Genomic DNA, 22965 nt, shown 5'->3' on the forward strand with positions numbered 1-22965 from the left:
TAGAAGAAAATTAAATAGAATGCAAGAGGGAAGAGCGTAAAAATGAAAGAAGCCTCTTTTCAAGCTACTAAGATCTTAAAGAGGCGTGGTTAATAGAAGGTTCGTGTGGAGAAATGAGCTACAAAGCGTGATAGCTCTGAGCTTTTAACGTAAAGCTGCGTGTTTGGATGAATATTTCTAATCGCCATAAACAAGGGCGGGGAATTAACAATAGCATAGGAATTGTTAAGCAACCGTAACGTTACGTACTGAGAAAACACGATGAAATAATCGGATAAGATGCGAGTGTCTCTTACATCGTCGGTTTGCAGAAGAAACATTTCAGGATTCGCCATGTACCGTTACACTTGATACAGCACTGATAAGAGAAAAGGTATATCAAGCGGTTGTTGGTACCTCAAATTATCGGTTCAAAATCATACGGAACAACAGTGGACGGCACCAGTAGGAACGAAGAATGGTGAGAGATGAAAGGATACAGATATGTGCGATCAGCGGGTTAACTATTGAGAGCATATTGCAGTTCGCGTCCACTAATGCCCAATCAGACTCTATTAGCATGGTAAGCACCCCATCATATTCTGGTTTAGGGACTCAACAGCGCAAAATCAAGATACACCCGTGGGTACTTCAATAAAATATGAAAATGGAGGAATCTGTGCACTGCAAGCAAACTTCAAACTATCTATAAATCTCGCTATCCGTCCGACTGTTTGATGTACATCTCAGATTTAAAAAATAATGCGACAACAAAACATGCTATTTTTCTTGTAATACACGAATTACCGGTTCTTGTACGAAATGAAGTACAGTGGCTGTAGCATAAGACCGGTATGTTGATTGCAGTGTCCAGACATTTGAAATCGGCAATATCCTAAACATATGTATGCTTATTGCTCCGGGACATCTTTCCAAATAATATTTGGATGCCGGATCCACGCAACCAGAAAACATCCAGTCAAACTTGGATATCTAGTGTAACTGATCTAAACTGTGTATAATTTTTAAGCACCTACACCAGAGTACTATCCTCTTGAATTACACTTCGTAAATCTTGGAACTTTGTATAGTACTTTGCAAGAAAAAAGAATCGGAAAGATAAAAAAGACTCCAGTAAGAGCAAAAGGCAACTCCTTTTAGCTTACATTCTTAAATTTTTCCGATGACTTTCCGATATCGACGCGCAAGACGCCCAGAACACATCTACCACGCCAATCTACACACGGCAACCGTCCTTCTCGCAAAAGAACGGAAAAAATCATAGAAAAGTTGTAATAAATATATGATAAATATGGGATCGAATATTGAAAATGTTCCAAAGATTAAGATCTCTTTCTTACTTTTGGTTGTGTTATTTGTTAGTTGTTTTATTAGTTTTTGGTGGTACTAAAAGTGCAAATTTTTTTAGGCCTTGCGTATCTCCAGATGGTCCAAACTATCCTTCTCAGCAGCCTCAGACTCAGCCTCGAGAATATACGGCAATAAATAGTGAACGTCCTCCTGAGCTTTTACCCATTCGTTCCTGGGAACTAAATGGTGTGTCAGCTCGCTTTGGTGGGCCCTAATTATCCTGTAGTTCCGGCTATAAGATTGCTCTTCTGGCAGTCTGCGCAGGGCGGTCTGCACTATCGGGTTTTCCTCGGAAAACAAGTCGTTATATCTCAGTCCCAGTTTCCTGTACCCAGCCAGATTGACAAACTTTGTGGCCAGTGGGACACACAGTTTCGACAGCAGCGGGGACCTTAGTATGTAGTCCCCTGTCTTTACGATGGATGTGAACGATTGTGGCATTTTTTTTTGTACACGCACCAAACTCGCTCTCTCTCTCTGTCACGAAACACGCTTTGTTCTTACAGCAAAACAAGAAGCTTGCTGTAAAACAGCAGCCCACTCTTCCAACTGCCCTCTTTTTATATATACTGTGATAATCCATTTTTCTCACTGAAAGGAATTTTCGGGGGAAGTTGCGATACAGAAGGTCCCGTTCTCGAATGTGATTGGTCGATCCAGGGAGGCATGGAAGGCGCGGCGAGAGACACCTGCTCTGCTAGTAGACTGTACGGTTATATTCGTTAGTTCGGTTGCTCATTTACTGGCGTGTGTGTGTATGTGTATATATCTCTACGTCTTTCTATATCTATATCAATACGTAGATCATTTGTCGTTGGTCCTGCCTCCCCCCTCTTCCTCCCGGAGTCATGTCCTTTTGCTCATGCAGAAGGGGTTGGGTGTTCCGCCCTCTTAGTAATGATACTCTGAAGGCTTCTGGCCTGCTGTGGATGGGAACCCGCATTCAAACAAAGCTTTGTCCATGAGTTCCGGGTCTGTGACAAGTTTCTGGAAAGTTTCGTTATCTTTTGCGAGAATCATGCCCGCATACCCTGTGGCATTGATTGATAGTGCGACGCCGTCCTCCTTCGTAGTAGAGGCCTCCTTTGACCGTGGGACAAGACATATCCATCTCTTGGTCAACAGCACGTTGTAACTTTTCACCAAGTCTGGTTTTTCGTTTAACCAGTCCTGGAAGAAAGTCAGTGTTCTCTGCAACAGCGAGATGTAGCACATGGCAAGTAGATCCTCGTCGACGTCCTGTTCTTGTTCTGGCAAGGGCAGCACGAAGTGTGCAAATGACACTTTCTCATCCTGCAGGGGTTCGTTCTGCAAGTTGGGCAAGAAATGTTCTTTACCGTTGCACAGGTTATCCTGGAAAGGTGTGAAATTTGCCGGTAAGACGAAACTTTGCAAATGCTTATGCCTCTGGGAGGATCCACTCAGTGGGCCACAGTTGTAGAACACCAAATTCCTCACATCTTCGTCCTCATCGTCCAGCGTGCAGATGTACTTGTAAGCCATTAACAGTTCCGCGGGCGTTAGCGCAGAGTCCTGGTCCTTAAACTCGTTGGTGGCCAAGAGCACGTGTTCCGGCACGACTGGGAATTTATTCAGCAACAGTTGGTACTCGCCGTCGCCGTTCAGATCCTTAGAGACGACCAGCTCAGGCGCAGGATCGGCAAACGGGTCCCCACCGGACTGGTCGGCCCCCTTGGGTTTCTCGGACAAACTGGGGGCACAGGTAACCAAATACTGCACACCGGACTTCTTGTCCTTCGCCTTTTTGACACTGGACTCGGTCAATTGCAAATCGCCATTGGCAACGGCACCCTCGTACTTTTCGTGAATCAACTGTTTAAGGTTCTCAGCAATCATATCAGTATGTGTATCTCTGTGGCTGGCCAGAAGACGTTCTATCCCACCCACATGCGAGACAGTTGTGACAACCTTACACTAACACTCCTCCCAAGTCACAGTCGAACAGTGTTGGCACAAAACAGAAAAAAAAGAAAATTTTTCACTTCGAAATTTGGAAGCAAAAAATTAGGGCTTCGCATCGGCGGTTTTAGGGTTTGGGGTCTCCGGTGGTCTGAAGTGGGAGCTGGCGGAGGGCGGCGGGCGGAGGGTTCCCGGGGACTTTACTCGCCGCTGTATCTGTCGAGAAACTGATTGGAATGTGGCATATGAATCATCCTGTGGTGAAGCAGGGAGCACACGACGTGCTCGTCACTCAAGCTCTTCGCTTAAACCGCATACAGTACAGAGTCTCCTCTCGCTCTCTCTTTTTCTGAATTTTTTCGGTTTAAGCCCGTTTTCAACAGTTGTTTTGCACAGAACTATACAGGGAAGAACGACTAAGTTTCCAAGCGTCAAGAAGTTGTGTTTAGCTTCCGTTATATTCCACAATTCATATACATTTGTCTAAATTTATATATATATATATATAATAAATATCTACATTCAGTCCTTTGTGGAGTGACAGTGTTAGGTTTTTGCTGGGTCTAATTGGTTTGCTGAGGGTGGACGGAGGGCTTAGAACAGCCAATCTTTGATAACTGGTAGTACGATACTCTAATATATATTGGGAAGCGCCCGGAGTTGAAAAGTGGAGGCGGGACAAATACTAAAAAGTAGCAATGACGCAAACCACACAGGAAATTAATTACACATGTGACTATACGAGGAGGGTATTCACGATAGCAGTGGACATTGGTGGTTCTCTGGCGAAGGTCGTTTACTCGCCAGTGGACAGCAACAGGATACTGTTCCACACTGTGGAGACCGAGAATATTGACAACTTCATACAATTGTTACACTCCATAATCGAAAAGCATAGCAGTGGTCATGTCGACACCACACAGTTGATCGCTACAGGTGGTGGTGCCTTCAAATTCCATTCCAGAATGCAACAAGAGTTCCACAATGTCATCAACGGTGACATTATCCAGCTGGATGAAATGGGATGCCTTATAAAGGGTCTTGATTTCTTTCTGCGTAAAGTGGAGGACGAAATATTTACGTACAACGATCAGGATGGGGCACAGATAGTAAGTATCAATCACGACGATAGAAGCATATACCCGTACATGCTGGTCAATATTGGTTCCGGTGTCTCGATATTGAACGTGACGGAACCAAACAAGTTCACGAGAGTAGGTGGATCTTCGCTAGGTGGAGGGACACTATGGGGGCTTCTCTCGTTGATCACCGGTGCAAAGACGTACGATCAGATGCTGACGTGGGCACAGCATGGGGATAATACACAGGTAGATATGTTAGTCGGGGACATATACGGCACAGACTACAACAAGATAGGCTTAAAATCTTCCTCCATAGCAAGCTCGTTTGGGAAAGTGTTCCAAAATCGGAAGCTTTCTTTGGAAAACTCGCATGAGACGGATGAGATACCGAGTTCTGAGTCAGTCGCAGATCAAAATACTGTGGTCACGTCCACCAAGGACATTCAGCAGAGGAACAAGAAATTCCAAAATGAGGACATCTGTAAAAGTTTACTATATGCGGTCTCGAATAATATTGGACAAATTGCATACTTACAGGCAAAGATTCATAACGTAAAAAAAGTGTATTTTGGTGGATCATACATTAGAGGTCATTTAACGACGATGAATACACTAAGTTATGCCATCAATTTTTGGTCTGATGGGTCCAAACAGGCATTTTTCTTGAAGCACGAGGGATACCTTGGGGCTGTCGGTGCATTCTTATCCGCATTGGAGCTGTAAATGGATGCCCGTAACACGTAAATTCATGTCAATAAAGATAAGCTGTTCCGAAAACCCATGTTGCTTCATTTGGCCCCGGGGTATATGCATTAGAGGACGCGCAGCACCGCCCCGTGGTATATGTATTATTTCATTTTTGTAACACGGGTATTCCACGTCGGCACCATTCAAACTAGTATATCTTGTAGAGACTCGATAATCGCATATATACTTTTGCGGCGGAAATATTTTGTGTTGACACGGTCCTCGTGATCGTGTCTTCGTATGACGTTGTCTGAGAAATTTTTATCATCGTCACCAACGTGTTCAATTATTTCAATCCTTTCGAAGCAATTGAACTGATCCAGAATAATACGTACGAGAAATTGATCGGTCATGCTAAATGAAATTATTTTTCCTGCATAGTCCACAGACAGGTTCTTTATGGGATCGGAATTGGGGAGCAAGGCCTGTTCTTGCAGTCTTAGCAATCTCTCAAGTTCTTCAGTTGCATTTTTTAGTTCCGTGGTATCAACACTGGAAGTAGCGTTACTTTCCGTTCGCACTTTCATCTCCTTCACGTTGTGACTGTTGAGAACAATTTTACGATCCAAGCTTTTCAACTCTTTGAGTGTTTGTATCGTCTCGTTCAAAACGGAATATTCATCAATTTCCTGTTCTTTACTTTCTGTCTCAATCTTCATTCTCTTCAATGTGTCTCGTTCTTTCAATAATTCAAAACAGCTATCAATCTGAGCACTGGTCTGTTTACTGATGGATAGAATATCCCTCTCGGAGTTGGATATTGTTTTGCTGAGATTGGTGATACTGGATCGTAACGCGTCAACCTCAGATCTTGTTTCGGCTAAACGCTCCCCCTCGAGAATCTTTATTTGGTTTTTTAAGCTTTCGTATTTCATATCGTGGATCGATTTGAGTCCTAACACCTCCTTGTCATTGGAACTGATTGTGTACCTTAGAAACTGGTCAAGCGATTCTTGTTCCAGGTACAAGCTTGTAAGAGACGCCAAGAGCTGATCAAACTCTTTGATCTTTGCTGGAATCGCCTCATGATCAATAATATCCCCTGGTGACTGTTTCCCCGATATACTAATAAGGTCGTTATCTTCGGAAAGATTTGATACAGTGTGAGAGATCTCGCTCAAAAAAGAATTCAGCTCCGTTTCATGCTCTTGCACAGATTCTCGATACAAATCATCGTTCGTGCTCTTCAGGTCTCGTAGATCCTCTCCGATCTTCGCGCGGGTCTGGTCCGGCATTGGTGTGGTTTTCACATTGATTGTGACTTAAAACAGAACCATTTGAAGTTGTTGATTTCGAAATTCAAAGAGATAAATAAAAGAACCGGATAATGTATAAGTTTCGAAGTTGTATCCGCAAGAAAAAGCTACAGGCATGTTTGACAGGAATCTGTATTCAGATCACGCTAGTGTAGAATCTTCTAGCAGCGTCGTCTCGCACGGAGCATCTTGAGATATTTTCCGTGTTTATTTCTCCATAACCCGCGAGTTCTATCGCACGTCTAAATGAGGTCCATTGGTACCCGAAGTGTAGGGCCAAAAAGGATTGAACCACAACACGCCTTATATGCTCAACAGCTTGCGAATCTTGACATCCAGCTCACAATATAAGTCGTAGCAAGTATAAACCATTCAAAATAAAAAAAGTTACAAATTTACAGTTCATCAATGGGTAAACCGCCCGTTGGGGGGGGGGTAGTACTGAGAATTGAGGATTAAACAAAGTGAGTTCATTGCTGAACTGTCTTAACTCGCAAACCTATAAGTTGCACAAGACTGCGAACCCTAACACTTTCTACATATATGTAGAGCTTGGAAAAAAAATGTTTATACAAAAAAGAAGAGAAAGAGAGAGAGAGGCAGAGAAAGAAAGAAATTTTGTTCCCTCTGTTTGCTCAACAGAGAGGACTAGTGAGAGACGACTTCGAGAGATCTTCCTGATTTAAATGCAGGGAGGTTTCTGCAGAATCTCGAACTATTATTTCCACTGCACAACTTAAGTTTGTTAGAGATGTTCATGAGTATTCATGCGCAGAACCCAGTTACTTCACGTAATTAAACTCTTTATCTAGCGAATGTGTCACTGTGCAAAAATAAAGCTGACTAGCTCACAGGTTTTCTCAACCTTCTGTTTCGACTCCTTCCAAGCAATTCGTTTGTACCGTTTATGAACTCCGCTTTGTTCTGTGACGGACACCAAAGATCAAGTGTGGTCGGTGCATGCCCTTTCGATTGGTTTTAAGCTTCAGAGGTGGAGTCTGAAAACCTGGATAGAGTTCTTCTTTCCACGGTAATTTCCCGCTCAATCTCCCCTAGGTTTAACGACTGATTTGGTGCATGCATTGGCATCGCGGATTTTTGTCCGTTTACGAACGAATCACACACGGTGTTTGTAAAATACTTTGAGTTACTTAACCTACCTGGTTGGAGTCGTTGAAACAAAAACTAAAAAGGTATTTACCGGCGCTGATTCGACTGTCTAAAACTTATGTCCTTAGTTTTTAAGGATCTTTAGATACCGATGATGTGGCAGTAAACCGAGCAAAACCAACATCTTCCAGCTTCCGGGTGCCTCTTCAAGTAAATGTCCTACTTTCCTCCGTTTGGTTCCGCGCGGAAATCTCCGCCTCCCTTCTTCCACAACCACAATGCATCTGTCGCGTAAGTTCTGACGGATAAGCTTCTTGTCTTGTGTTCATCGGACGCCAGCTGTAAAGTTTCGATGGTCTGCAAATCCTTTATGAGGTCCCAAAACATGGAGTAAATTTTGTTCATGATATTTCTGATGTTCCCTTCCTCCTTGTACGTTTCTGCTTCGACTTCCGGAACCAGCTGGTAATAGTTCTGCTTCCCCATCTTGTACAGAATCCTTCCTATCGTTTGGATGGCGATACACCTTTGCGAGGCAAACGTCGATCTGGCTAATCTTGTCAATTCATCCAACGTGTAGCCGGCCAATTGCGGGTCGACGGAGTGATGGTGCAACGCTGAGCGGGATGTCGTTTCTATTTGTCTTGTTGGTGGCACCAAGTTGCCCCTGAAGTCGAACCTGATTTTCGACACGTCGTCAATGACAAATTTCGAACCATCGTCCTCTGGTAAACTAGGTACTTCTTGCATCCATTGAAGTTTGTCCACGTCTTTCGGCAAGTCCGGGAAATACTTCTCGTGTAACTTGTCGTTGAAATCTGGATCGTTGATATCCAGGGGCTCACCTTCCCTCTCGTTCGGTGTATTCTTCTTCTTCATAAAATGCACGTCATTTAGCAAATCTTCGTTCTTCATGTGATCGATAGACTGAGCCACTTGGTATTCAAGTGGTGCTATATCGTCTGCGTCCTCCACATTTCCGTCTCTCACCTCGTAAAGATCCTTAGCATGTTCCAGCTGGGGGTGAGAGTCCCCGTTGTTTTTCTTCTCCCTAGCAGGTATCTCCAATGCTTTATTCACTTGATCCTCCGACAGTGAGGGCAAGTTGTTAAGCGCATTCTTGTTGGCACCACCGACCCAAGTGCCGGAGGCACCCTCAATTTCCGCAAATAGAGGTTGATCAAGCCTTTTGTTGACATTTTGTAGCAGGTTACGGATCAATTTTGGGTCGAGGGACTCGAGTAGTTGTCTTCTCTCTTCCAAAATTTGTTCCTCCGACATGTTCCCGATCTTTGCCAAGTTTTCGTTGTGGATTCTTTGTGCCTCAGTTGCAGCAGGCACTGCAGCGGGGACCACAGCTGTGTCCTTCTCATTCGGAAGTGCCTTCTTGTCCGTCTTCGCCCTCACGTTTTTGTCGCGTAATCGCTGTTTCCAAGAGGATATTTTCTGTGGCTGGTACAGCTCTGGAAATCCGTTCTTGTTCCCCCTGACAGCTTCCTCCCTCGAATCAAAATCGACATCTTTCTCTACAATATCACCCAGTAGATCCATTTCCTGAACGGCTCCCACAACTGGTTAAAAACTAGCACCACCGTTGTCACTCCACCTCATCGCAAAACTCTCTTACTTAAGAACTTTTATTTTTAATACGTAAGAGACACTGAACTGAGCCCTTGTGAACCGGGGGACGAGCAGTTCCGACGTTAGAAACGAAGTAAGAATACGGAATAAGACTAAGTAGTAAAGAGATATATGTAGACGTAGGCGTAGACACCCAAAAAATCAATCAAAGAAAGAAAGAAAGAAGAGGAAGATTTTAGGAACCAGCCCTTATCCCTCCTCCTCCCCCCCCTGTCATCAAGCCATCGTCCCGTAACCTTCGTTGGCATCACCCGCGTTCCCCGCTTCTGTGTCTGGAACTCTGATGCGGCCCTCCTCGCTGTACGGATGACACGAAATGATGTACAGGGCGTGTATCAACCCTGGGAAGAACCCGAGCAAAAACAGCAACAGGTTAATCCAGAAATCCTTCGACCCAAGCCCTCTCTTGAACCACACGGCCACCGGGGGGACAAACACCGCAATAAACACCAAAAACCAGTCTCTCGCGTGCATACCGTCAGACCACCGTACAAGTTTGGGGTACTGCGAGATGGAGACAGGACCAAAGCTTCCAGCGATGACCGCGAAGTCCTTTTATACCGCGGGCGTAACCCGGGTAATACAGCGGTGTGCAGCTCGTTACAGTGTGAGTGGGGTGCGGTAGTACCACTACTGGTCCGGGACTGACATGGGATACATCAGAGTGAACAGCAAGTTGTAGTTCACGCTGAGAGCTGTCTTGGGATTAGGACAATCTGAGGGTTTGTCGTAGTGGTCGAAGTTTAAAAGGTCACCTATAATACATATATATATATTATTATATTATATATTACGAAATGCAATAATATGTACGTAGGTGTGGGGCGTAGAACATAACAGAACTCTGTGTGTGTGTCTCCGTGCTGACGTGTTTGTTTCCTCCAGTGGGTAATGAGCAGTGGTAGCAGGCAGGAAACGCATTCGGCGGGCAGGCTACACAGGGATAACGCGCGAAAGAAACACTTCAATGAGATCAACTTCGATAAAGTTAACAGCCGGGTGCTCGATGCGGTCCAGGGGATCAGCAAGGCGAATGCGCGGTGCTGCGACTGCAACGGGACCGAGAACGTGGAGTGGGTATCCACGAACTTGCTTTGTGTTCTTTGCATCAAGTGTTCTGGAGTCCATAGATCCATGGGCTCGCACATCTCCAAAATACGGTCTCTGACACTCGACAGTTTCCACTCCAACGCAGAGCTGCTGTACCTGATAGAAAACAAGATTAACAACGAGACCGTCAACAACATATACGAGGCACAGCTGAGCCCCAGGTACAAGATCACGCCGCAGGCGGTGGATTGGCAGCGCTTGAACTTCATCACCAACAAGTACAAGCTGAAGAAGTATGTTGGTGGGAAATGCGACTCCCTGCAGGAGTCCCTAAAGCAGATCGTAAAGGCAATCCAGCTGAACAGTATACAACTGTTGCAGATTGCTCTCGCACAGAGCGATGTGTCGTTAAAGAAAATTAGCGTCGAGTTCAATGCTACCATGGCGGACTCCCTGTTCCAGTTCACCCTCAAACACAACGAGGTTGTTGGTGGGAAACACCTCTTTTTCATAACGGAGTACCTCTTGATCAACGACATGAATTTGGACAGTAAACGGGATAATTTTGGGAGAAAGGGCGCAGTAACACCCACAACGAATAAAGACGCTGTAGTCTATTGGAAGTCGAAATGGGACACCTTCGGATTTGAGGAACCAGCACCGGGTGCAACAATTGAGGTCACGTCTCAAGATGATTCCGCTTTACAACTCTCCACACAGGATAAGAAACCACCTCCGAACAAATCAAACTCCCTGTCGAGAAAGATCGTCTTTGGGAAGAAGAGATGGAGCCTCGGTTACATCCCGCAGAAATCACAAAGCCTTCTTTTGGGGAGGAATAAATCGATGAAACCAATCAAAGACGAGCATAATTCTTAGAGAACTGACATGTGGTCTGGCCTGTTTCAACAGCACATAATAGTCTCGTTGCATATTACTACTGATTTAATAAATATAATACATAACATTTAATAGTTCCAATTGGACAAGTGGGAATGGGAAGCAATTAAACAAGAATTCTTTCCTTCCACTCCCCCCCCCTTGTTTTTAGCTGTGGGCATATTAGGCTGTGTGACTTCCGAGAAAGGTAGAACGTTGATGCTCAATTGACTAATGATATGTGTCGAGGTCATTGCAATTGAGGCACATTCTGGATACTTCGTTGAATTGGAGGTATGATTCTCAAATGGTTTCTTTGTTTTATCGAAAATCAGACGTATTTTGTTAGCGTAAGACTCGGTTTTTGATGTGGACTAGGGTTAGACTAGCTAGTTATATAAGTTAGCTACTGTTAGTTATTATCTAAGTATATATGCTAGTCTACCCATTGGTTGTACCTTGCTACGATTATTAGTAAATCTATTATTCTTGGTTTTTTCCCGTTGTATTCCTTGGTTTATATTCAGGGAAGCTTTAAGGCCTGAGACAACCCTGCATGGCCTGGTTATATATGATTCGGAAGTAGCTGTAGGGTGCACTTATAAACAAGACCCTTATCCGGGTTTGCAGTGTTCCGTGCCGTTGTATAATTGGTGGCCAGCCAGCTGTATTCGGAACTCCCACAAATTATCCTAGCATTGTGTATTTTGTGTACAGTTTCACTTTAATTAACTAAGAGTAAAATAAATAAATTACTTTATTTTGCATGCATCTTTGTGACAGTTACACAGCTAAGCAGGCCAACATAAGTTTAACTGGAAATAATAGATTGCCCGCCATGGAGATAAGAGAGCTGTACAACACATTGCCTCCTTCCACCCTTTTCACAATTGATAAATGTGTTGGGAAAGGTAATTTTGGAGACGTCTTCAAAGCAATGAACAATGTCACAAAAGAAGTTGTAGCAATTAAAATCATCAACCTGGACGATTCTGAAGAGGAAACGTTTGAGATTATTAAAGAAATGAGGTTGATGTCTCTTTTAAAGTCACCATACATTGCCCGGTACATTACAACTATCAATGAGGACTATTTGATGTGGATCGTGATGGAGTACTGTGGGGGCGGCTCCGCTCGAGATCTGATCAAAACTTGCTACAGAGAAGGGCTAGCGGAAAACAAGGTGGCATTTGTTGTGAAAAGCGTATTGTTGGGACTACAATACCTACATGCTCAACACAAAATCCACAGGGACATAAAAGCTGCCAACATTTTGCTGACAGATTCAGGTTTGGTCAAAGTGGCAGATTTCGGTGTGAGTGCTGAGATGCGGTCCACAATGAAGGCCAAGACGTTTGTTGGGACACCGTACTGGATGGCACCAGAAGTTGTAATGAATGAGGGAATGGGGTACAACGAAAAATCCGATATTTGGTCCCTCGGAATTACAACGTACGAATTGCTAAAGGGTGTGCCACCTCTCGCAAAATACGATGCAATTAGAGTAATGAGAAACATACCAAAGAGGAAACCACCCAAACTTCACGGTGCGTATACAAACCTTGTTAAGCACTTTATTGCCACTTGTTTGATAAAGGACCCTGAAAAAAGACCTAGTGCCAGTGAGTTGCTAGAGCATGATTTTATGGTCAAGGGTCCTGGTAACGTGGAAAATTTGAAAAATGAGGTCTCTTACTTAAAATTTACTAAGGAAACGCAAGCAGTCGCAAGAAAGAAATCAAGGTATGACATCAATGAGCAGGGGGAAATCCACGATAGCGAAAACTGCGCGTCTGAACAAGTTGACGATAGAAGTCCGATATTTGAGCTCAGCACCAAACAGCCCCCTTACAAGAAGGAGTCATGGGTAGCTCAAGAGGTAATGAGTCCGCCAGAATTGAACGAGTCCTCAGAAGACCCTAGTCCAATATCTCCCAATATACTGAAAGAGAAGGATTCTGGTATTTCTAAAAACCAAACGGAAACACCAATTACAATGGAGAGCGCACCATTCAAGAAGGATGGTGAAGATAAGAAAAATACCGACCATACAGTTGAGCGGCTTGTAAATGGTTGTAATGGTCTCACTCCTTTTGAGCTGGGATCAGGCATGGAGATAGATCCCGAAACAGATTCGAAAAGGTTGACATACGAACAGAACAACGTTGAATGTAGTAGTGACGAGCCATATAAAAATGCAGTTAGTGATCACCCGAAGTCTAATGAGCAGAATGTACCTGACAAACTGGTAGAGTACGAGTTACTTAACAATTTTGTTCATGTTGTTTCTCCAAGTTTGAAAAGAATGGAAAGTAGGGCAACCGACTCTACAACAAAAACCTACGTAAATTCTTTGCTGGATACATTTGCAGCTTTAGAAGAGGTCATTCCAGGATTCTGTGATGTATTCATGGAAGAAATCAATTCACGCATGGAAATGGTTCGTGAATACGTAGTTCACAAACCTTGATCCTCTACTGTAAGAAATTTATACAACCCAATAACAAATATTCATTAAGTAAAATAATTTACTGTATCCAAATTTTTGGATTCATCCAGGTGTTACAATTTTTTAAAATGACACAAAAAAAATGTAAATAAAATAAACACTTATTAAATGGGTCCTTAAGAGCATACCCACTTACCGGAGACTACAGAATCCAACCTGGAATTTAAAATTCAACTAACCACAAAAATGAGAGTTACACTACTGTCTCTAATGCCACTTTTTACCGCTGCATCTATCATTTCAAAGAATGACCGTGTTGATTCAAGGTACATCGTTGTTAAGGATGATACTACCCTGGAGAAGCAAAATGAAGAACCTGATATTTGTAATAAGGACAAGATAATTATCAATAGTCTATCTGACTGGGAGAAGATACAGACAAGCTGCAAAATAGTGAAGGGGGCACTAGAATTCGGTGAGAGATATGATGAAACTGAGCTGGATCTGGCCCCAATTCAAAAAGTCGAAGAGGATCTCACGATCATGAATTGTAAGAAGTTAAGAGTGCTGAAGTCCTCAACATTAGAGGAAATAGGTGGCAAGCTCTCCATTGTCAATATCACATCGCTGGCTTCTGTGGAATTTCCTTCGCTAAATAGCATTGATAAAGTAGAAATAAAGGTGTTACCTGTGTTGAGTAAAATGGAACTGGGGAGTAATTTGGCGGGCATTTCGCAATATACAGTATCGGATACTGCCATTTCTAACATGGATCAGTTGAGGAATCTTAAAGATATTGAATTTATCGACATCAATAACAATCGGTTTTTGGACCAGGTCAATTTTGACAAGATAAGAAAGATTAGCCACAATTGCCGATTGCATGGAAACGCAAAGTCAATGGAACTTAGCTTTCCTGAATTAGAGAAGGTAGGCAATATGTCTGTTAGAGGTGTTTCAACAGTTAATTTGCCAAAACTGAAAGCTGTAGACAGTTCGTTGGAGTTCCATGAAAACACATTCAAAACTTTAGAGGTTCTAAAGTTGCAGAGCATTGAGGGCTCGTTAGGCATCGTTGATAACTCGAATTTGAGAAAGTTGAATTTCTCTCAAGTGGCGAACATCAATGGGGGGTTGATTATATCAAATAACACTGAATTGACAAAACTTCAAGACTTCCCCAATTTGAAAAGTGTTGGAGGTGGTCTTAGATTTGAGGGTTGTTTTAATGACACGTACTTCCCCAGTTTGAAAGTGGTAAGAGGCAGTGCCTTGATCAATAGTACATCAGAAGATTTTGATTGCGAAAAATGGATCTCAGGAAAAACAAATAAAAAGTCCATTATCCGTGGAGGGAGTGTGGTATGTAAGTCGAACAAGGGCCAGAAGACCGCCAAAGTGGATAATGATGGGAAAATGACTGAGAAAAAGGAAATATCGACAAACAAGACTGACGATATCGACCGGACGCGCAAATGGGAGGAGTCAACCAAAGAGACTAACAATTCACAAATTTCGGGTGCTCATTCACGTACATTTGCCATTGGAACAGTAGTAGCTCTTTTTGGATTGTCGCTTTTCATGTCTTTGTGAGTTTAACTTTTCGATATTTTTATAGCATATAATGGATATAACAAATAGAAAAATTTTCTTGCTCATCGCAACCTTGTCGCCATAGCTGTAAAGGTACAAACCGTAATTGGAATGGCTGTCAGCCTTCCACAAAGAGATTTTCATGAATGCAGAAGGAAGTGCGAAAGATAATACACATACCGTATCAGCTGAAGTGATTACACATAGCAAGTGCGCGGCGGAAGAAGGTTGTCCTCAGACCGAGAAAAGGGAGCCTGCGGAGAAAGACACGCTAGAAGAAGCCCCTTCCACTGAAAACCGAAAGATCAGAAGGCCGAGAAAGAAGCGTAAGGTTTCTAGCTGCGCCACATGTAGAAAGTTCAAAACAAGGTGTGACTTTGAATACACTGTTGGTAAATGTTATCGATGCAACATATTGAAATTAGACTGCTCCCTTTCATTTGCAAAACCCGGAAAAGATGAACCTGGTGTTTATGCTTTAGGTCTTGTGGAAAAAGATCACCCGCCATGTGAGGATAGAGATGGGCAAGGTTCTGCCACCTTGAGCATTAGTAGTCATGTGACCAAAGACACTGTTGTCAGCTCAGGCCATGATAAAGAATCATCTACCCACACCGGCCTAGAAGAGAGATTAGGTGCTCTGGAGCGCAACTTTGAGTCCATGAGTAACAGAATTGATTGCATATTGAATCTTTTGCAGGACCCCACAGCACGTTTGACACATAAACCACCCCTTGCCCCGGAACAGACAGATTTGACAGCAGAGGCGTCGACAGCCCCCGTGGGTCACACTAGGACGATGGGATCCAATAATACTAGCGTATCACACTCACTTGTAGGTGGCTATAAGCTGAAAGAATGCCCTTTCCAAATTTTGAATCACATCGATGATGTATTTTTCCCACTAACCACGACTTCTGAAAAGGAAGCGCATGATAGAGAGCAGAGACCGTCTGCAGTCGCAAGAGTTAACTTTCTCAGATATTATGAGAAACATCAATTTCTTTGTCATAAACTAGTAAAGCAGTTTCTTGTCAACTCACATTTCTGGATAATACCTGGCGGAGTCAAAGAGATTGACGGTAATTTTGCTCGCGGACACTTATTCATCACCAGTGTTTATACTATAATCGCAATGTGTTCCGAAGATAATGACCGGTATGCTGCAGAGCAAGAAGAACTGTATCCACTTGTTGAACGCTTACTGACAAATACGCTAACCATGTTCGACAAACTGAAGGATTTTGATATCGAAGCCATTCTATACTGTTGCATGTTCCATATATCGAAGAAATCGAAAAGACATCGCCAGTTGAAATATAACGCTTTGGTTTTAAGTAACTTTGCATTGTTCACTCTTCTTCACAACATAGACTTTGATAAGATTAAAGAGAGAATATCATCAGAACAGGAATACAACATGTCGGATCTGTACCACCTGAGGATTTTGAATTCTTTGACTGCCTGCTACTTAGAACATTCAATCTCTTACGGAACAATTACAGTGTTACCAGACACGCTGAGGGACTTAAATAACTTGACAGCCAAATTTCCTCAATCCAATTTTGGTGACGATATTAAGATAAGCGAGATAAACCTGGCAGATGTGGTTAATACCTTATTCAGCAATTTTGGCGCATATTTCAGAAGGTTGCTGGCAACGTCCATAACAGAAAACCTCAACAACCGCATACTGATTTTGGCAGAGTTGCAAGAGTGGTATGATAACTGGGCCGAGCTTTTAGCTAGAGATGGTGCCAGTGTTTTGCTTTTCACTTACAACTTCTATCACACAATGATCCTCAGGTCCTTTTTGACCGAATTTTCTGAAGAATTGATAGGGCATCCTAATTTCTTGGATAGCATTCTTATCACTATGAAAAAGCATTGTTTTTCATTGCTGAATGGGTTTTTACGACTTCCCGCGTCATTAATCAGAGGTGCGCCAATACTAACGTCAAGCCAATTAGTTTACGCGTGCCTGACACTATGCGATTTTTTGCACTGGTACAATGTGACTGATCGACACCAAATATTGAACTTATGTACAAGAGTGTACTGGCATTTGAATTCCATAGGGGAGAAATCAAATGAAGTCACGGAAAATGTTGGTAAGATCATAATATCAATAGTCACCACCAGTAAAACAAGGGCATCTCAAATCGATTTGCCTTTACTTCAAAAGGGTGTTTTGGATATTCCGGGTACCGAGTCATTGAAGCCACCGTTGCGTAGTGTATGTGATATCACTAGTCTTCCGGCACATGCGAATCTTATGAGGGTAGGCGAGACAACTGTTGACCTAACTACTCTCAATTCTACTGTTGCCGATAGTCAAAAGGAGGATGCTGAACCTAGCTTGCTGAACAACATTAACCGTTTCGATACGTTTGAAGACTTCTTCGAAGAGTTTCTAGACCAACTGAAACCGAACGCAAAGCAGATTTTTGAAAAACCATCATCATCGGCGATATTTAAGGAGGATAGAAGGTCAGATGTACGTAAATAACAAATGTACACAAATATATCAGTCTGTCTTGGAGGAGACAGCATCGATCAATCTAACATCAAAAATCAGATCAGCATTTGGAGGGATGACTGAGAAAAATCCTCTTTCACCATATGCCATACTACTTGGAATTTTCATGCTGCGCTTCTCACCAATACACATCCCAACTATACCTTTTTCCATACCAGGAATAATATGACTACTGCCGATAACAAATTTGAAGGGACCATCAGATTCCTTCGTAGCGTCAAACGTAGAATTATCCGCCAGCAATTTTCCAACGTACTCAACGGTGACCAGGTCGCCAATGGCAGCCTTGGTAGGGCACTGAGCCTCCGGAATTCCACTCAATACAGTAGTCTCCACGTCATCTAGGGCCTGAACAAAGGCTCTACCAATAACCGCGGGCAAAAGAACCGCAGAAAGACGCATTTTATAACAGAAAGGTAAAATACGTAGTTCTTGTCGGTATTTTTTTTGTTTCAAGCGGTAGCTTAGGGCATCGCAAAAGGAAAGTCATTTTCGGAGCGAAGAGTTCCAATATTTATAAATTTTATAGAAGTGGCTCGGAATCCTCGAAGTGATCTGCGCTTACAATTCATCGTGTTCGACGGGGTCTGCCTCCTGTTTCAGGTCCGGATCAGCATTGACAATCACGTCTCCGTTGTCGTTCACTGCGGGCAATTTCTGCTGTTTCTCTTCAGGGTGTCTCGCGTAGTACTGTTCTTGTCCGCTGAGTTTATGGGCACCGCTGTTTTGGATGAAGCTTAGCAAAAACTTACCTGTCTTGGGTCCCTGCTGTACGATTGGTTCACTCTCGCTACCTGCTGGGTACATGGCGATGGTTGGGTAGCTTGTCACTGGGAATGCGAGGATATCGTTGGAGCCCGCGTCGACGTCCACGAAGAGGATCTTGTCCCTTGTGCTTTCGTCCTGGGCAAATATGTCCGCGAGCTCGTTGTACAATGGTTCCATGCTTTTGGAGTGGACGTCCCAGGAGGCGTAGTATCTGACGATGACGTCCCTATTGGCGTCGTGGACGATTTCGTCGTGGTTCTTGGCGACGACTTTCAAGACGTTTCCCTCCTGGGTCTCTGGGATCTCCTCTGATTTGACAAGAGGGTCGGCCACGCCCTGAACAAAATCTTCGACGAGCTGGGCGACCTCTTCCAAGTTCAAAAAGGGCACCTGCTTCAAATTTTGGTACTCCTCTGCAGGCATCTGCTTGATCCCGTACTTTCTGTTGTTGGTCATGTTATGGATGGCAAACAGTGGGAACTGTTCTCTCATGTTCAAGAACTTGACGTGGTTGTGGAACAACAAGGCGTTCAGTCCGATGAAGTTGACCTGGCCCTTGTACTTCTGTCCCAACTTTTCAAAGTAGGGCATATCTTTTTCGAAATCTGTCTTGTTGATGTAGAAGTAGTAAGCTAGTGGGAGTTTACTCTCCATGTAACTGAAAAAAGTGTCCTGTGTGACTTCAGCGAAGTAAGGCAGAACTGAGTACCGCAACCAGGAGTTAAACTCTTGAGAGCTGTCCATGATTGGTTGCAAGTCACCAGTGTACACAATGGGTTCGCCTCTTGTTTCGTTCAATGTTGTGTTGAACGGTTTGTAAATGGCAAGATCGTAGTTGGTTTCGTTGTTCTTGGACTCAAAGGACACAAATACGTGGGTGTTAAACATTTCGTTGGCCAATTCCGTGTAAGTTTTGTTAAACCCTGTCACTGCGTTTTCCACGACGACGAAGTTTTCCTCATTAGTTTGCAAGATGTCTTGTAGTTGTTCCTCGGTGGAGATTTTCTGCACTGAGGAGACCTGTTGTGCAAGCATGAACTGCACGATCCCCTCCGTCGTTTTATCCTTCTCCGCGTCTGCGGTCCTTGCCAGTCTGTGGTTCTTAAACACTTTCAAAGTCGGGTAGTGGTTGATCTTCAATTCCGTGCAGATGTACTCATCCTTCTCGCAATTGATCTGGATGATGTCGATTCCATGAGGTTTCAACTGTTGTGCCGCGGAGTACAGTTGTGGGAAGAAGATCTTGGAGTGTGGGCACCATGGAACGGTGAATTCTGCAAGGATAATATCCTTTGAAGTGATTGCCTGTGCGAAATTCGATGCGCCGACACGTTCGATGATTGGGTCGTCCTCGTTGGCGAAAACGCTTTGCCCCAGGGACCAGGAGACAAGTAGGGAGATGAGCACAACGAATTGGCCCAGCATTGGTGGTAGTGGTGGTGGTGGTGGTGGTTGGCTTGTTTTGGAGTGAGTGTACGTTTCATCGACATGGTCGTATAAGTAGGAAAAATATATATACATATACGTACAATATATATGGCACTTCGTTCCAGCGAGCTAGGTTGACGTTGTTGGTGGCGGCGGTTGTTGGTCCGCTGGCGGAGCGCGAGTGTGCGTGTGCGGGTCCTTGCCCTCGTTGAAGTAATCCAGCATCGTGCTGTCTTTGTCCCTTGGCAGTTTCTTCTTGCGTGATGAAGGTGGTGGCGCCGTGGTAGTGGTAGCTGCGACTGCGCTTGGGATGAATGCCTCTTCTGAAAGCGGGGGTGCCGCAATTGTGGTGGGGTCCGTCGCCCCGCCCGATCCCGGCACCGCTGGGATTCTGTGGAGGAACCCGTACCCAATATTGCACCCGAGCCTTCCGTCTGGTCCAATGTTGGCGACCACTGGTCTTGTCGAGTCTGAGACTTTGTTGTAGACGTACAGAGTGAGTTGTTGTCCCGCGCGGGACCTCACGATATCCGCCAGCAACTGAGGCCCACCTGTGGCCAACAACCCGTCCTGGCACCCCACGATGTAATCCTCGTCAGGGACCAGGCCAGCGAGTTGTGCGGGCCCCGAGGCGATGTTGAGTGCCAGGATATGGTACGTGAATGTAGCCGCGATGAGCGGAGTCCACTGAACTTTGACCCCCAGGGGCCGGAACGTAGCGTGCTGCCGGGTGTCCGCGACGCCGGGGTCATCGGAGACAGGCACGTCGTCCATTGAGTCCGCGTCGCGAGGTTGCAAATCGACGTAGACGTCTCTGAACTGTCCACCTTTCGCGGACCACACGTTCAGTTTCAGCGTGGTCCCCTCCGCGGCGTGACCATTGAGCAACGCGGTGACCTGCTCGTAGTCAGGGTACAGGTACCCGTGCTGGTTCCCGACCATGGGCACTGGGTCATCGTCCACACCGACAATGTAGTCGAAGAACGAGTGTAGGCCGCACTGCGGCCTACACTCGTCGTCGACGTAGACGCACCGCAGCCCCGAGAGCGACGCATTGACGTGCTGCTGCGCGTCGGCACCGCCGCCGCCACGGCCCAGACTCTCCAGCTGCGGCGCGAGCAAGTTCGGCGGGACCGCCTGGAAGAACACGTCGACCGTGTCCTGCGGCGCCCACTGCAGCGACTCCGAGACGCTCTGCTCAAGCGTCCTGACGAGGTTCTTCGCGATCCTGAACATCCCCGGCCGCCTCCCACCGTCCCACCGTCCCACCGTCCCCGTCCACCTGCAACGCTCGGCCGCCTTCTTCTCGAGGCCTCGCAAACCGCGAGACGCAGCGCCCGCCGCCGCCCAGACACCGGCAGCGAGAACAGGGGGCGCCACACTCACGAAACGCTATATATAGTGGTGCTGCCACAGCAGGTGTCTGTACCTGTATCTGTAGGTATACCTGTACTTGTACCTGTACGTCTAGTCAAGGCTTGTTGCTGCTGCTGCTGCTACTACCACACCAATTGCTATATTAGAGCGACCGTTTGCTTTGCCATGTCTTTCAGTGAATTGCACAAGGAGACCGAGACGCAGCTTCTGTCCGAGGTGGACAAGATCTGCGAGGGGTTCGTCGTGGGCCCCGAGAAGCTCGCGGAACTGACTTCGTACTTCATCGAGCAGATGGAGGCAGGGTTGAAAGCAGGGGACTCGGAGCTCGGGCTGCCCATGATCCCCTCTTATGTCACGGGGAAGCCAGACGGTACCGAACAAGGTGTCCTGCTCGCTGCTGATTTGGGCGGGTCCAATTTCAGAGTGTGTTCTGTCACGCTGAACGGGGACCACACGTTCAAGATGGAGCAGTTGAAGACCAGGATCCCGCAGGAACTGCTGGAGGAGCAGGGGGTCACCTCCGATGACCTGTTTGGGTACCTGGCCCGGAGAACGAAGGCGTTCTTGACAAGAAACCACCCGGAGCTGCTGAGACCGGACTCGAACGGCGCGTTGCAGCCTTTGAAGATGGGGTTTACGTTTTCGTACCCGATCGCTCAAACCTCGCTGAACAGCGGGACTTTGATCCGCTGGACCAAGGGGTTCTCCATCAAGGATACCGTCGGGAAAGATGTCGTCGAGCTTTTCCAAGAGCAACTCAAGAACTACGGCCTGGACATGATCAATATCGTCGCGTTGACCAACGACACGATCGGCACCTTCTTGACGCACTGCTACACCTCGGGGACCGCGCTACAGGCAGGCAGTGGTGAAATCTCAGAACCGGTCATTGGTTGTATCTTCGGTACGGGGACCAACGGGTGCTACATGGAGAAACTGGACAATATCGAGAAATTACCTGCCAAATTGAAGGCAAGCTTGAAGAAGGAGGGGAAGGACGAAATGTGTATTAACACAGAATGGGGGTCCTTCGATAACGAGTTGAAACACTTACCAACCACCTGCTACGACACAGACATCGACCAGAAATTCTCTCCCAACCCTGGGTTCCACCTGTTCGAGAAACGTGTCTCCGGGATGTACTTGGGGGAAATCCTACGTAACGTGTTGGTCGACTTGCACTCCCGGAAACTGCTTCTACAACAGTACCGCACGCACGACCAGTTGCCCCACAGACTCAAGACCCCCTTTGAATTGTCCTCGGAGGTCCTTGCAAGAATTGAAATCGATGACTCAACAACTCTAAGGGAAATCGAACTCTCGTTCTTGCAATCCCTGAGACTACCGACGACGTACCCAGAACGGAAGGCCATTCAAGCGTTAGTCCGTGCGATCACAAGAAGGTCCGCGTACTTGGCCTCGGTGCCCATCGCAGCCATCTTGAAGAAGACAGGCGCCCTAGAGAAGAGGTACCACGGAGAAGTCGAGATCGGATGCGACGGGTCAGTGGTAGAGTACTACCCTGGGTTCAGATCCATGCTGAGACACGCGCTCGCATTGTCACCCTTGGGGCCAGAAGGTGAAAGAAAGATCCACTTGAGAATCTCAAAGGACGGGTCCGGTGTCGGTGCCGCCCTGTGTGCCCTGGTCGCTTGATCCGGGCCTCACGGCGCCTTCTTCTATCTCTACTTTTCTCTTCTCTTCCACTATGATTATGTATAGTGTTACTGTGAGCCAGTACTTATGTACGTACATGACGATAATGACAACACTCGA

The 22965-nt window shown here is 45.4% G+C and overlaps 14 protein-coding genes across 14 annotated transcripts; 6 read left to right on the forward strand and 8 right to left on the reverse strand.

Moving 5' to 3' along the window:
* Positions 1 to 1404: 1404 nt before the first annotated feature.
* On the reverse strand, positions 1405 to 1791 carry QCR7 (ubiquinol--cytochrome-c reductase subunit 7; the record flags this gene model as incomplete). Its single annotated transcript, XM_022608431.1, has 1 exon — positions 1405 to 1791. The coding sequence occupies one exon, from the start codon at positions 1789 to 1791 to the stop codon at positions 1405 to 1407; it is 387 nt and encodes a 128-aa protein (XP_022464928.1).
* Positions 1792 to 2241: 450 nt separating this feature from the next.
* Positions 2242 to 3207, reverse strand: APA2 (bifunctional AP-4-A phosphorylase/ADP sulfurylase; the record flags this gene model as incomplete). Its single annotated transcript, XM_022608432.1, has 1 exon — positions 2242 to 3207. The coding sequence occupies one exon, from the start codon at positions 3205 to 3207 to the stop codon at positions 2242 to 2244; it is 966 nt and encodes a 321-aa protein (XP_022464929.1).
* Positions 3208 to 3968: 761 nt separating this feature from the next.
* Positions 3969 to 5075, forward strand: CAB1 (pantothenate kinase; the record flags this gene model as incomplete). Its single annotated transcript, XM_022608433.1, has 1 exon — positions 3969 to 5075. The coding sequence occupies one exon, from the start codon at positions 3969 to 3971 to the stop codon at positions 5073 to 5075; it is 1107 nt and encodes a 368-aa protein (XP_022464930.1).
* A 167-nt stretch (positions 5076 to 5242) lies between these two features.
* Positions 5243 to 6334, reverse strand: KRE28 (Kre28p; the record flags this gene model as incomplete). Its single annotated transcript, XM_022608434.1, has 1 exon — positions 5243 to 6334. The coding sequence occupies one exon, from the start codon at positions 6332 to 6334 to the stop codon at positions 5243 to 5245; it is 1092 nt and encodes a 363-aa protein (XP_022464931.1).
* Positions 6335 to 7684: 1350 nt separating this feature from the next.
* RBA50 (Rba50p) lies at positions 7685 to 9016 on the reverse strand (the record flags this gene model as incomplete). Its single annotated transcript, XM_022608435.1, has 1 exon — positions 7685 to 9016. One exon carries the CDS (start codon positions 9014 to 9016, stop codon positions 7685 to 7687), a length of 1332 nt encoding a protein of 443 aa, XP_022464932.1.
* Positions 9017 to 9322: 306 nt separating this feature from the next.
* On the reverse strand, positions 9323 to 9580 carry SNA2 (Sna2p; the record flags this gene model as incomplete). The annotated part of the gene is made up of 1 exon (XM_022608436.1): positions 9323 to 9580. The coding sequence occupies one exon, from the start codon at positions 9578 to 9580 to the stop codon at positions 9323 to 9325; it is 258 nt and encodes an 85-aa protein (XP_022464933.1).
* Positions 9581 to 9997: 417 nt separating this feature from the next.
* AGE1 (GTPase-activating protein AGE1) lies at positions 9998 to 11035 on the forward strand (the record flags this gene model as incomplete). Its single annotated transcript, XM_022608437.1, has 1 exon — positions 9998 to 11035. The coding sequence occupies one exon, from the start codon at positions 9998 to 10000 to the stop codon at positions 11033 to 11035; it is 1038 nt and encodes a 345-aa protein (XP_022464934.1).
* Positions 11036 to 11873: 838 nt separating this feature from the next.
* SPS1 (putative serine/threonine protein kinase SPS1) lies at positions 11874 to 13505 on the forward strand (the record flags this gene model as incomplete). Its single annotated transcript, XM_022608438.1, has 1 exon — positions 11874 to 13505. The coding sequence occupies one exon, from the start codon at positions 11874 to 11876 to the stop codon at positions 13503 to 13505; it is 1632 nt and encodes a 543-aa protein (XP_022464935.1).
* A 225-nt stretch (positions 13506 to 13730) lies between these two features.
* SPS2 (Sps2p) lies at positions 13731 to 15077 on the forward strand (the record flags this gene model as incomplete). The annotated part of the gene is made up of 1 exon (XM_022608439.1): positions 13731 to 15077. One exon carries the CDS (start codon positions 13731 to 13733, stop codon positions 15075 to 15077), a length of 1347 nt encoding a protein of 448 aa, XP_022464936.1.
* Positions 15078 to 15219: 142 nt separating this feature from the next.
* On the forward strand, positions 15220 to 17586 carry URC2 (Urc2p; the record flags this gene model as incomplete). Its single annotated transcript, XM_022608441.1, has 1 exon — positions 15220 to 17586. One exon carries the CDS (start codon positions 15220 to 15222, stop codon positions 17584 to 17586), a length of 2367 nt encoding a protein of 788 aa, XP_022464937.1.
* An 18-nt stretch (positions 17587 to 17604) lies between these two features.
* Positions 17605 to 18018, reverse strand: FPR2 (peptidylprolyl isomerase family protein FPR2; the record flags this gene model as incomplete). The annotated part of the gene is made up of 1 exon (XM_022608442.1): positions 17605 to 18018. One exon carries the CDS (start codon positions 18016 to 18018, stop codon positions 17605 to 17607), a length of 414 nt encoding a protein of 137 aa, XP_022464938.1.
* A 159-nt stretch (positions 18019 to 18177) lies between these two features.
* Positions 18178 to 19905, reverse strand: EUG1 (protein disulfide isomerase EUG1; the record flags this gene model as incomplete). Its single annotated transcript, XM_022608443.1, has 1 exon — positions 18178 to 19905. The coding sequence occupies one exon, from the start codon at positions 19903 to 19905 to the stop codon at positions 18178 to 18180; it is 1728 nt and encodes a 575-aa protein (XP_022464939.1).
* Positions 19906 to 19941: 36 nt separating this feature from the next.
* Positions 19942 to 21048, reverse strand: GRH1 (Grh1p; the record flags this gene model as incomplete). The annotated part of the gene is made up of 1 exon (XM_022608444.1): positions 19942 to 21048. The coding sequence occupies one exon, from the start codon at positions 21046 to 21048 to the stop codon at positions 19942 to 19944; it is 1107 nt and encodes a 368-aa protein (XP_022464940.1).
* A 306-nt stretch (positions 21049 to 21354) lies between these two features.
* EMI2 (putative glucokinase) lies at positions 21355 to 22845 on the forward strand (the record flags this gene model as incomplete). The annotated part of the gene is made up of 1 exon (XM_022608445.1): positions 21355 to 22845. One exon carries the CDS (start codon positions 21355 to 21357, stop codon positions 22843 to 22845), a length of 1491 nt encoding a protein of 496 aa, XP_022464941.1.
* Between the last annotated feature and the right edge of the window lie 120 nt (positions 22846 to 22965).

This window comes from Huiozyma naganishii, chromosome 6, assembly GCF_000348985.1.
Source record: "Huiozyma naganishii CBS 8797 chromosome 6, complete genome".
Classification (NCBI taxonomy): Eukaryota; Fungi; Ascomycota; class Saccharomycetes; order Saccharomycetales; family Saccharomycetaceae; genus Huiozyma; species Huiozyma naganishii.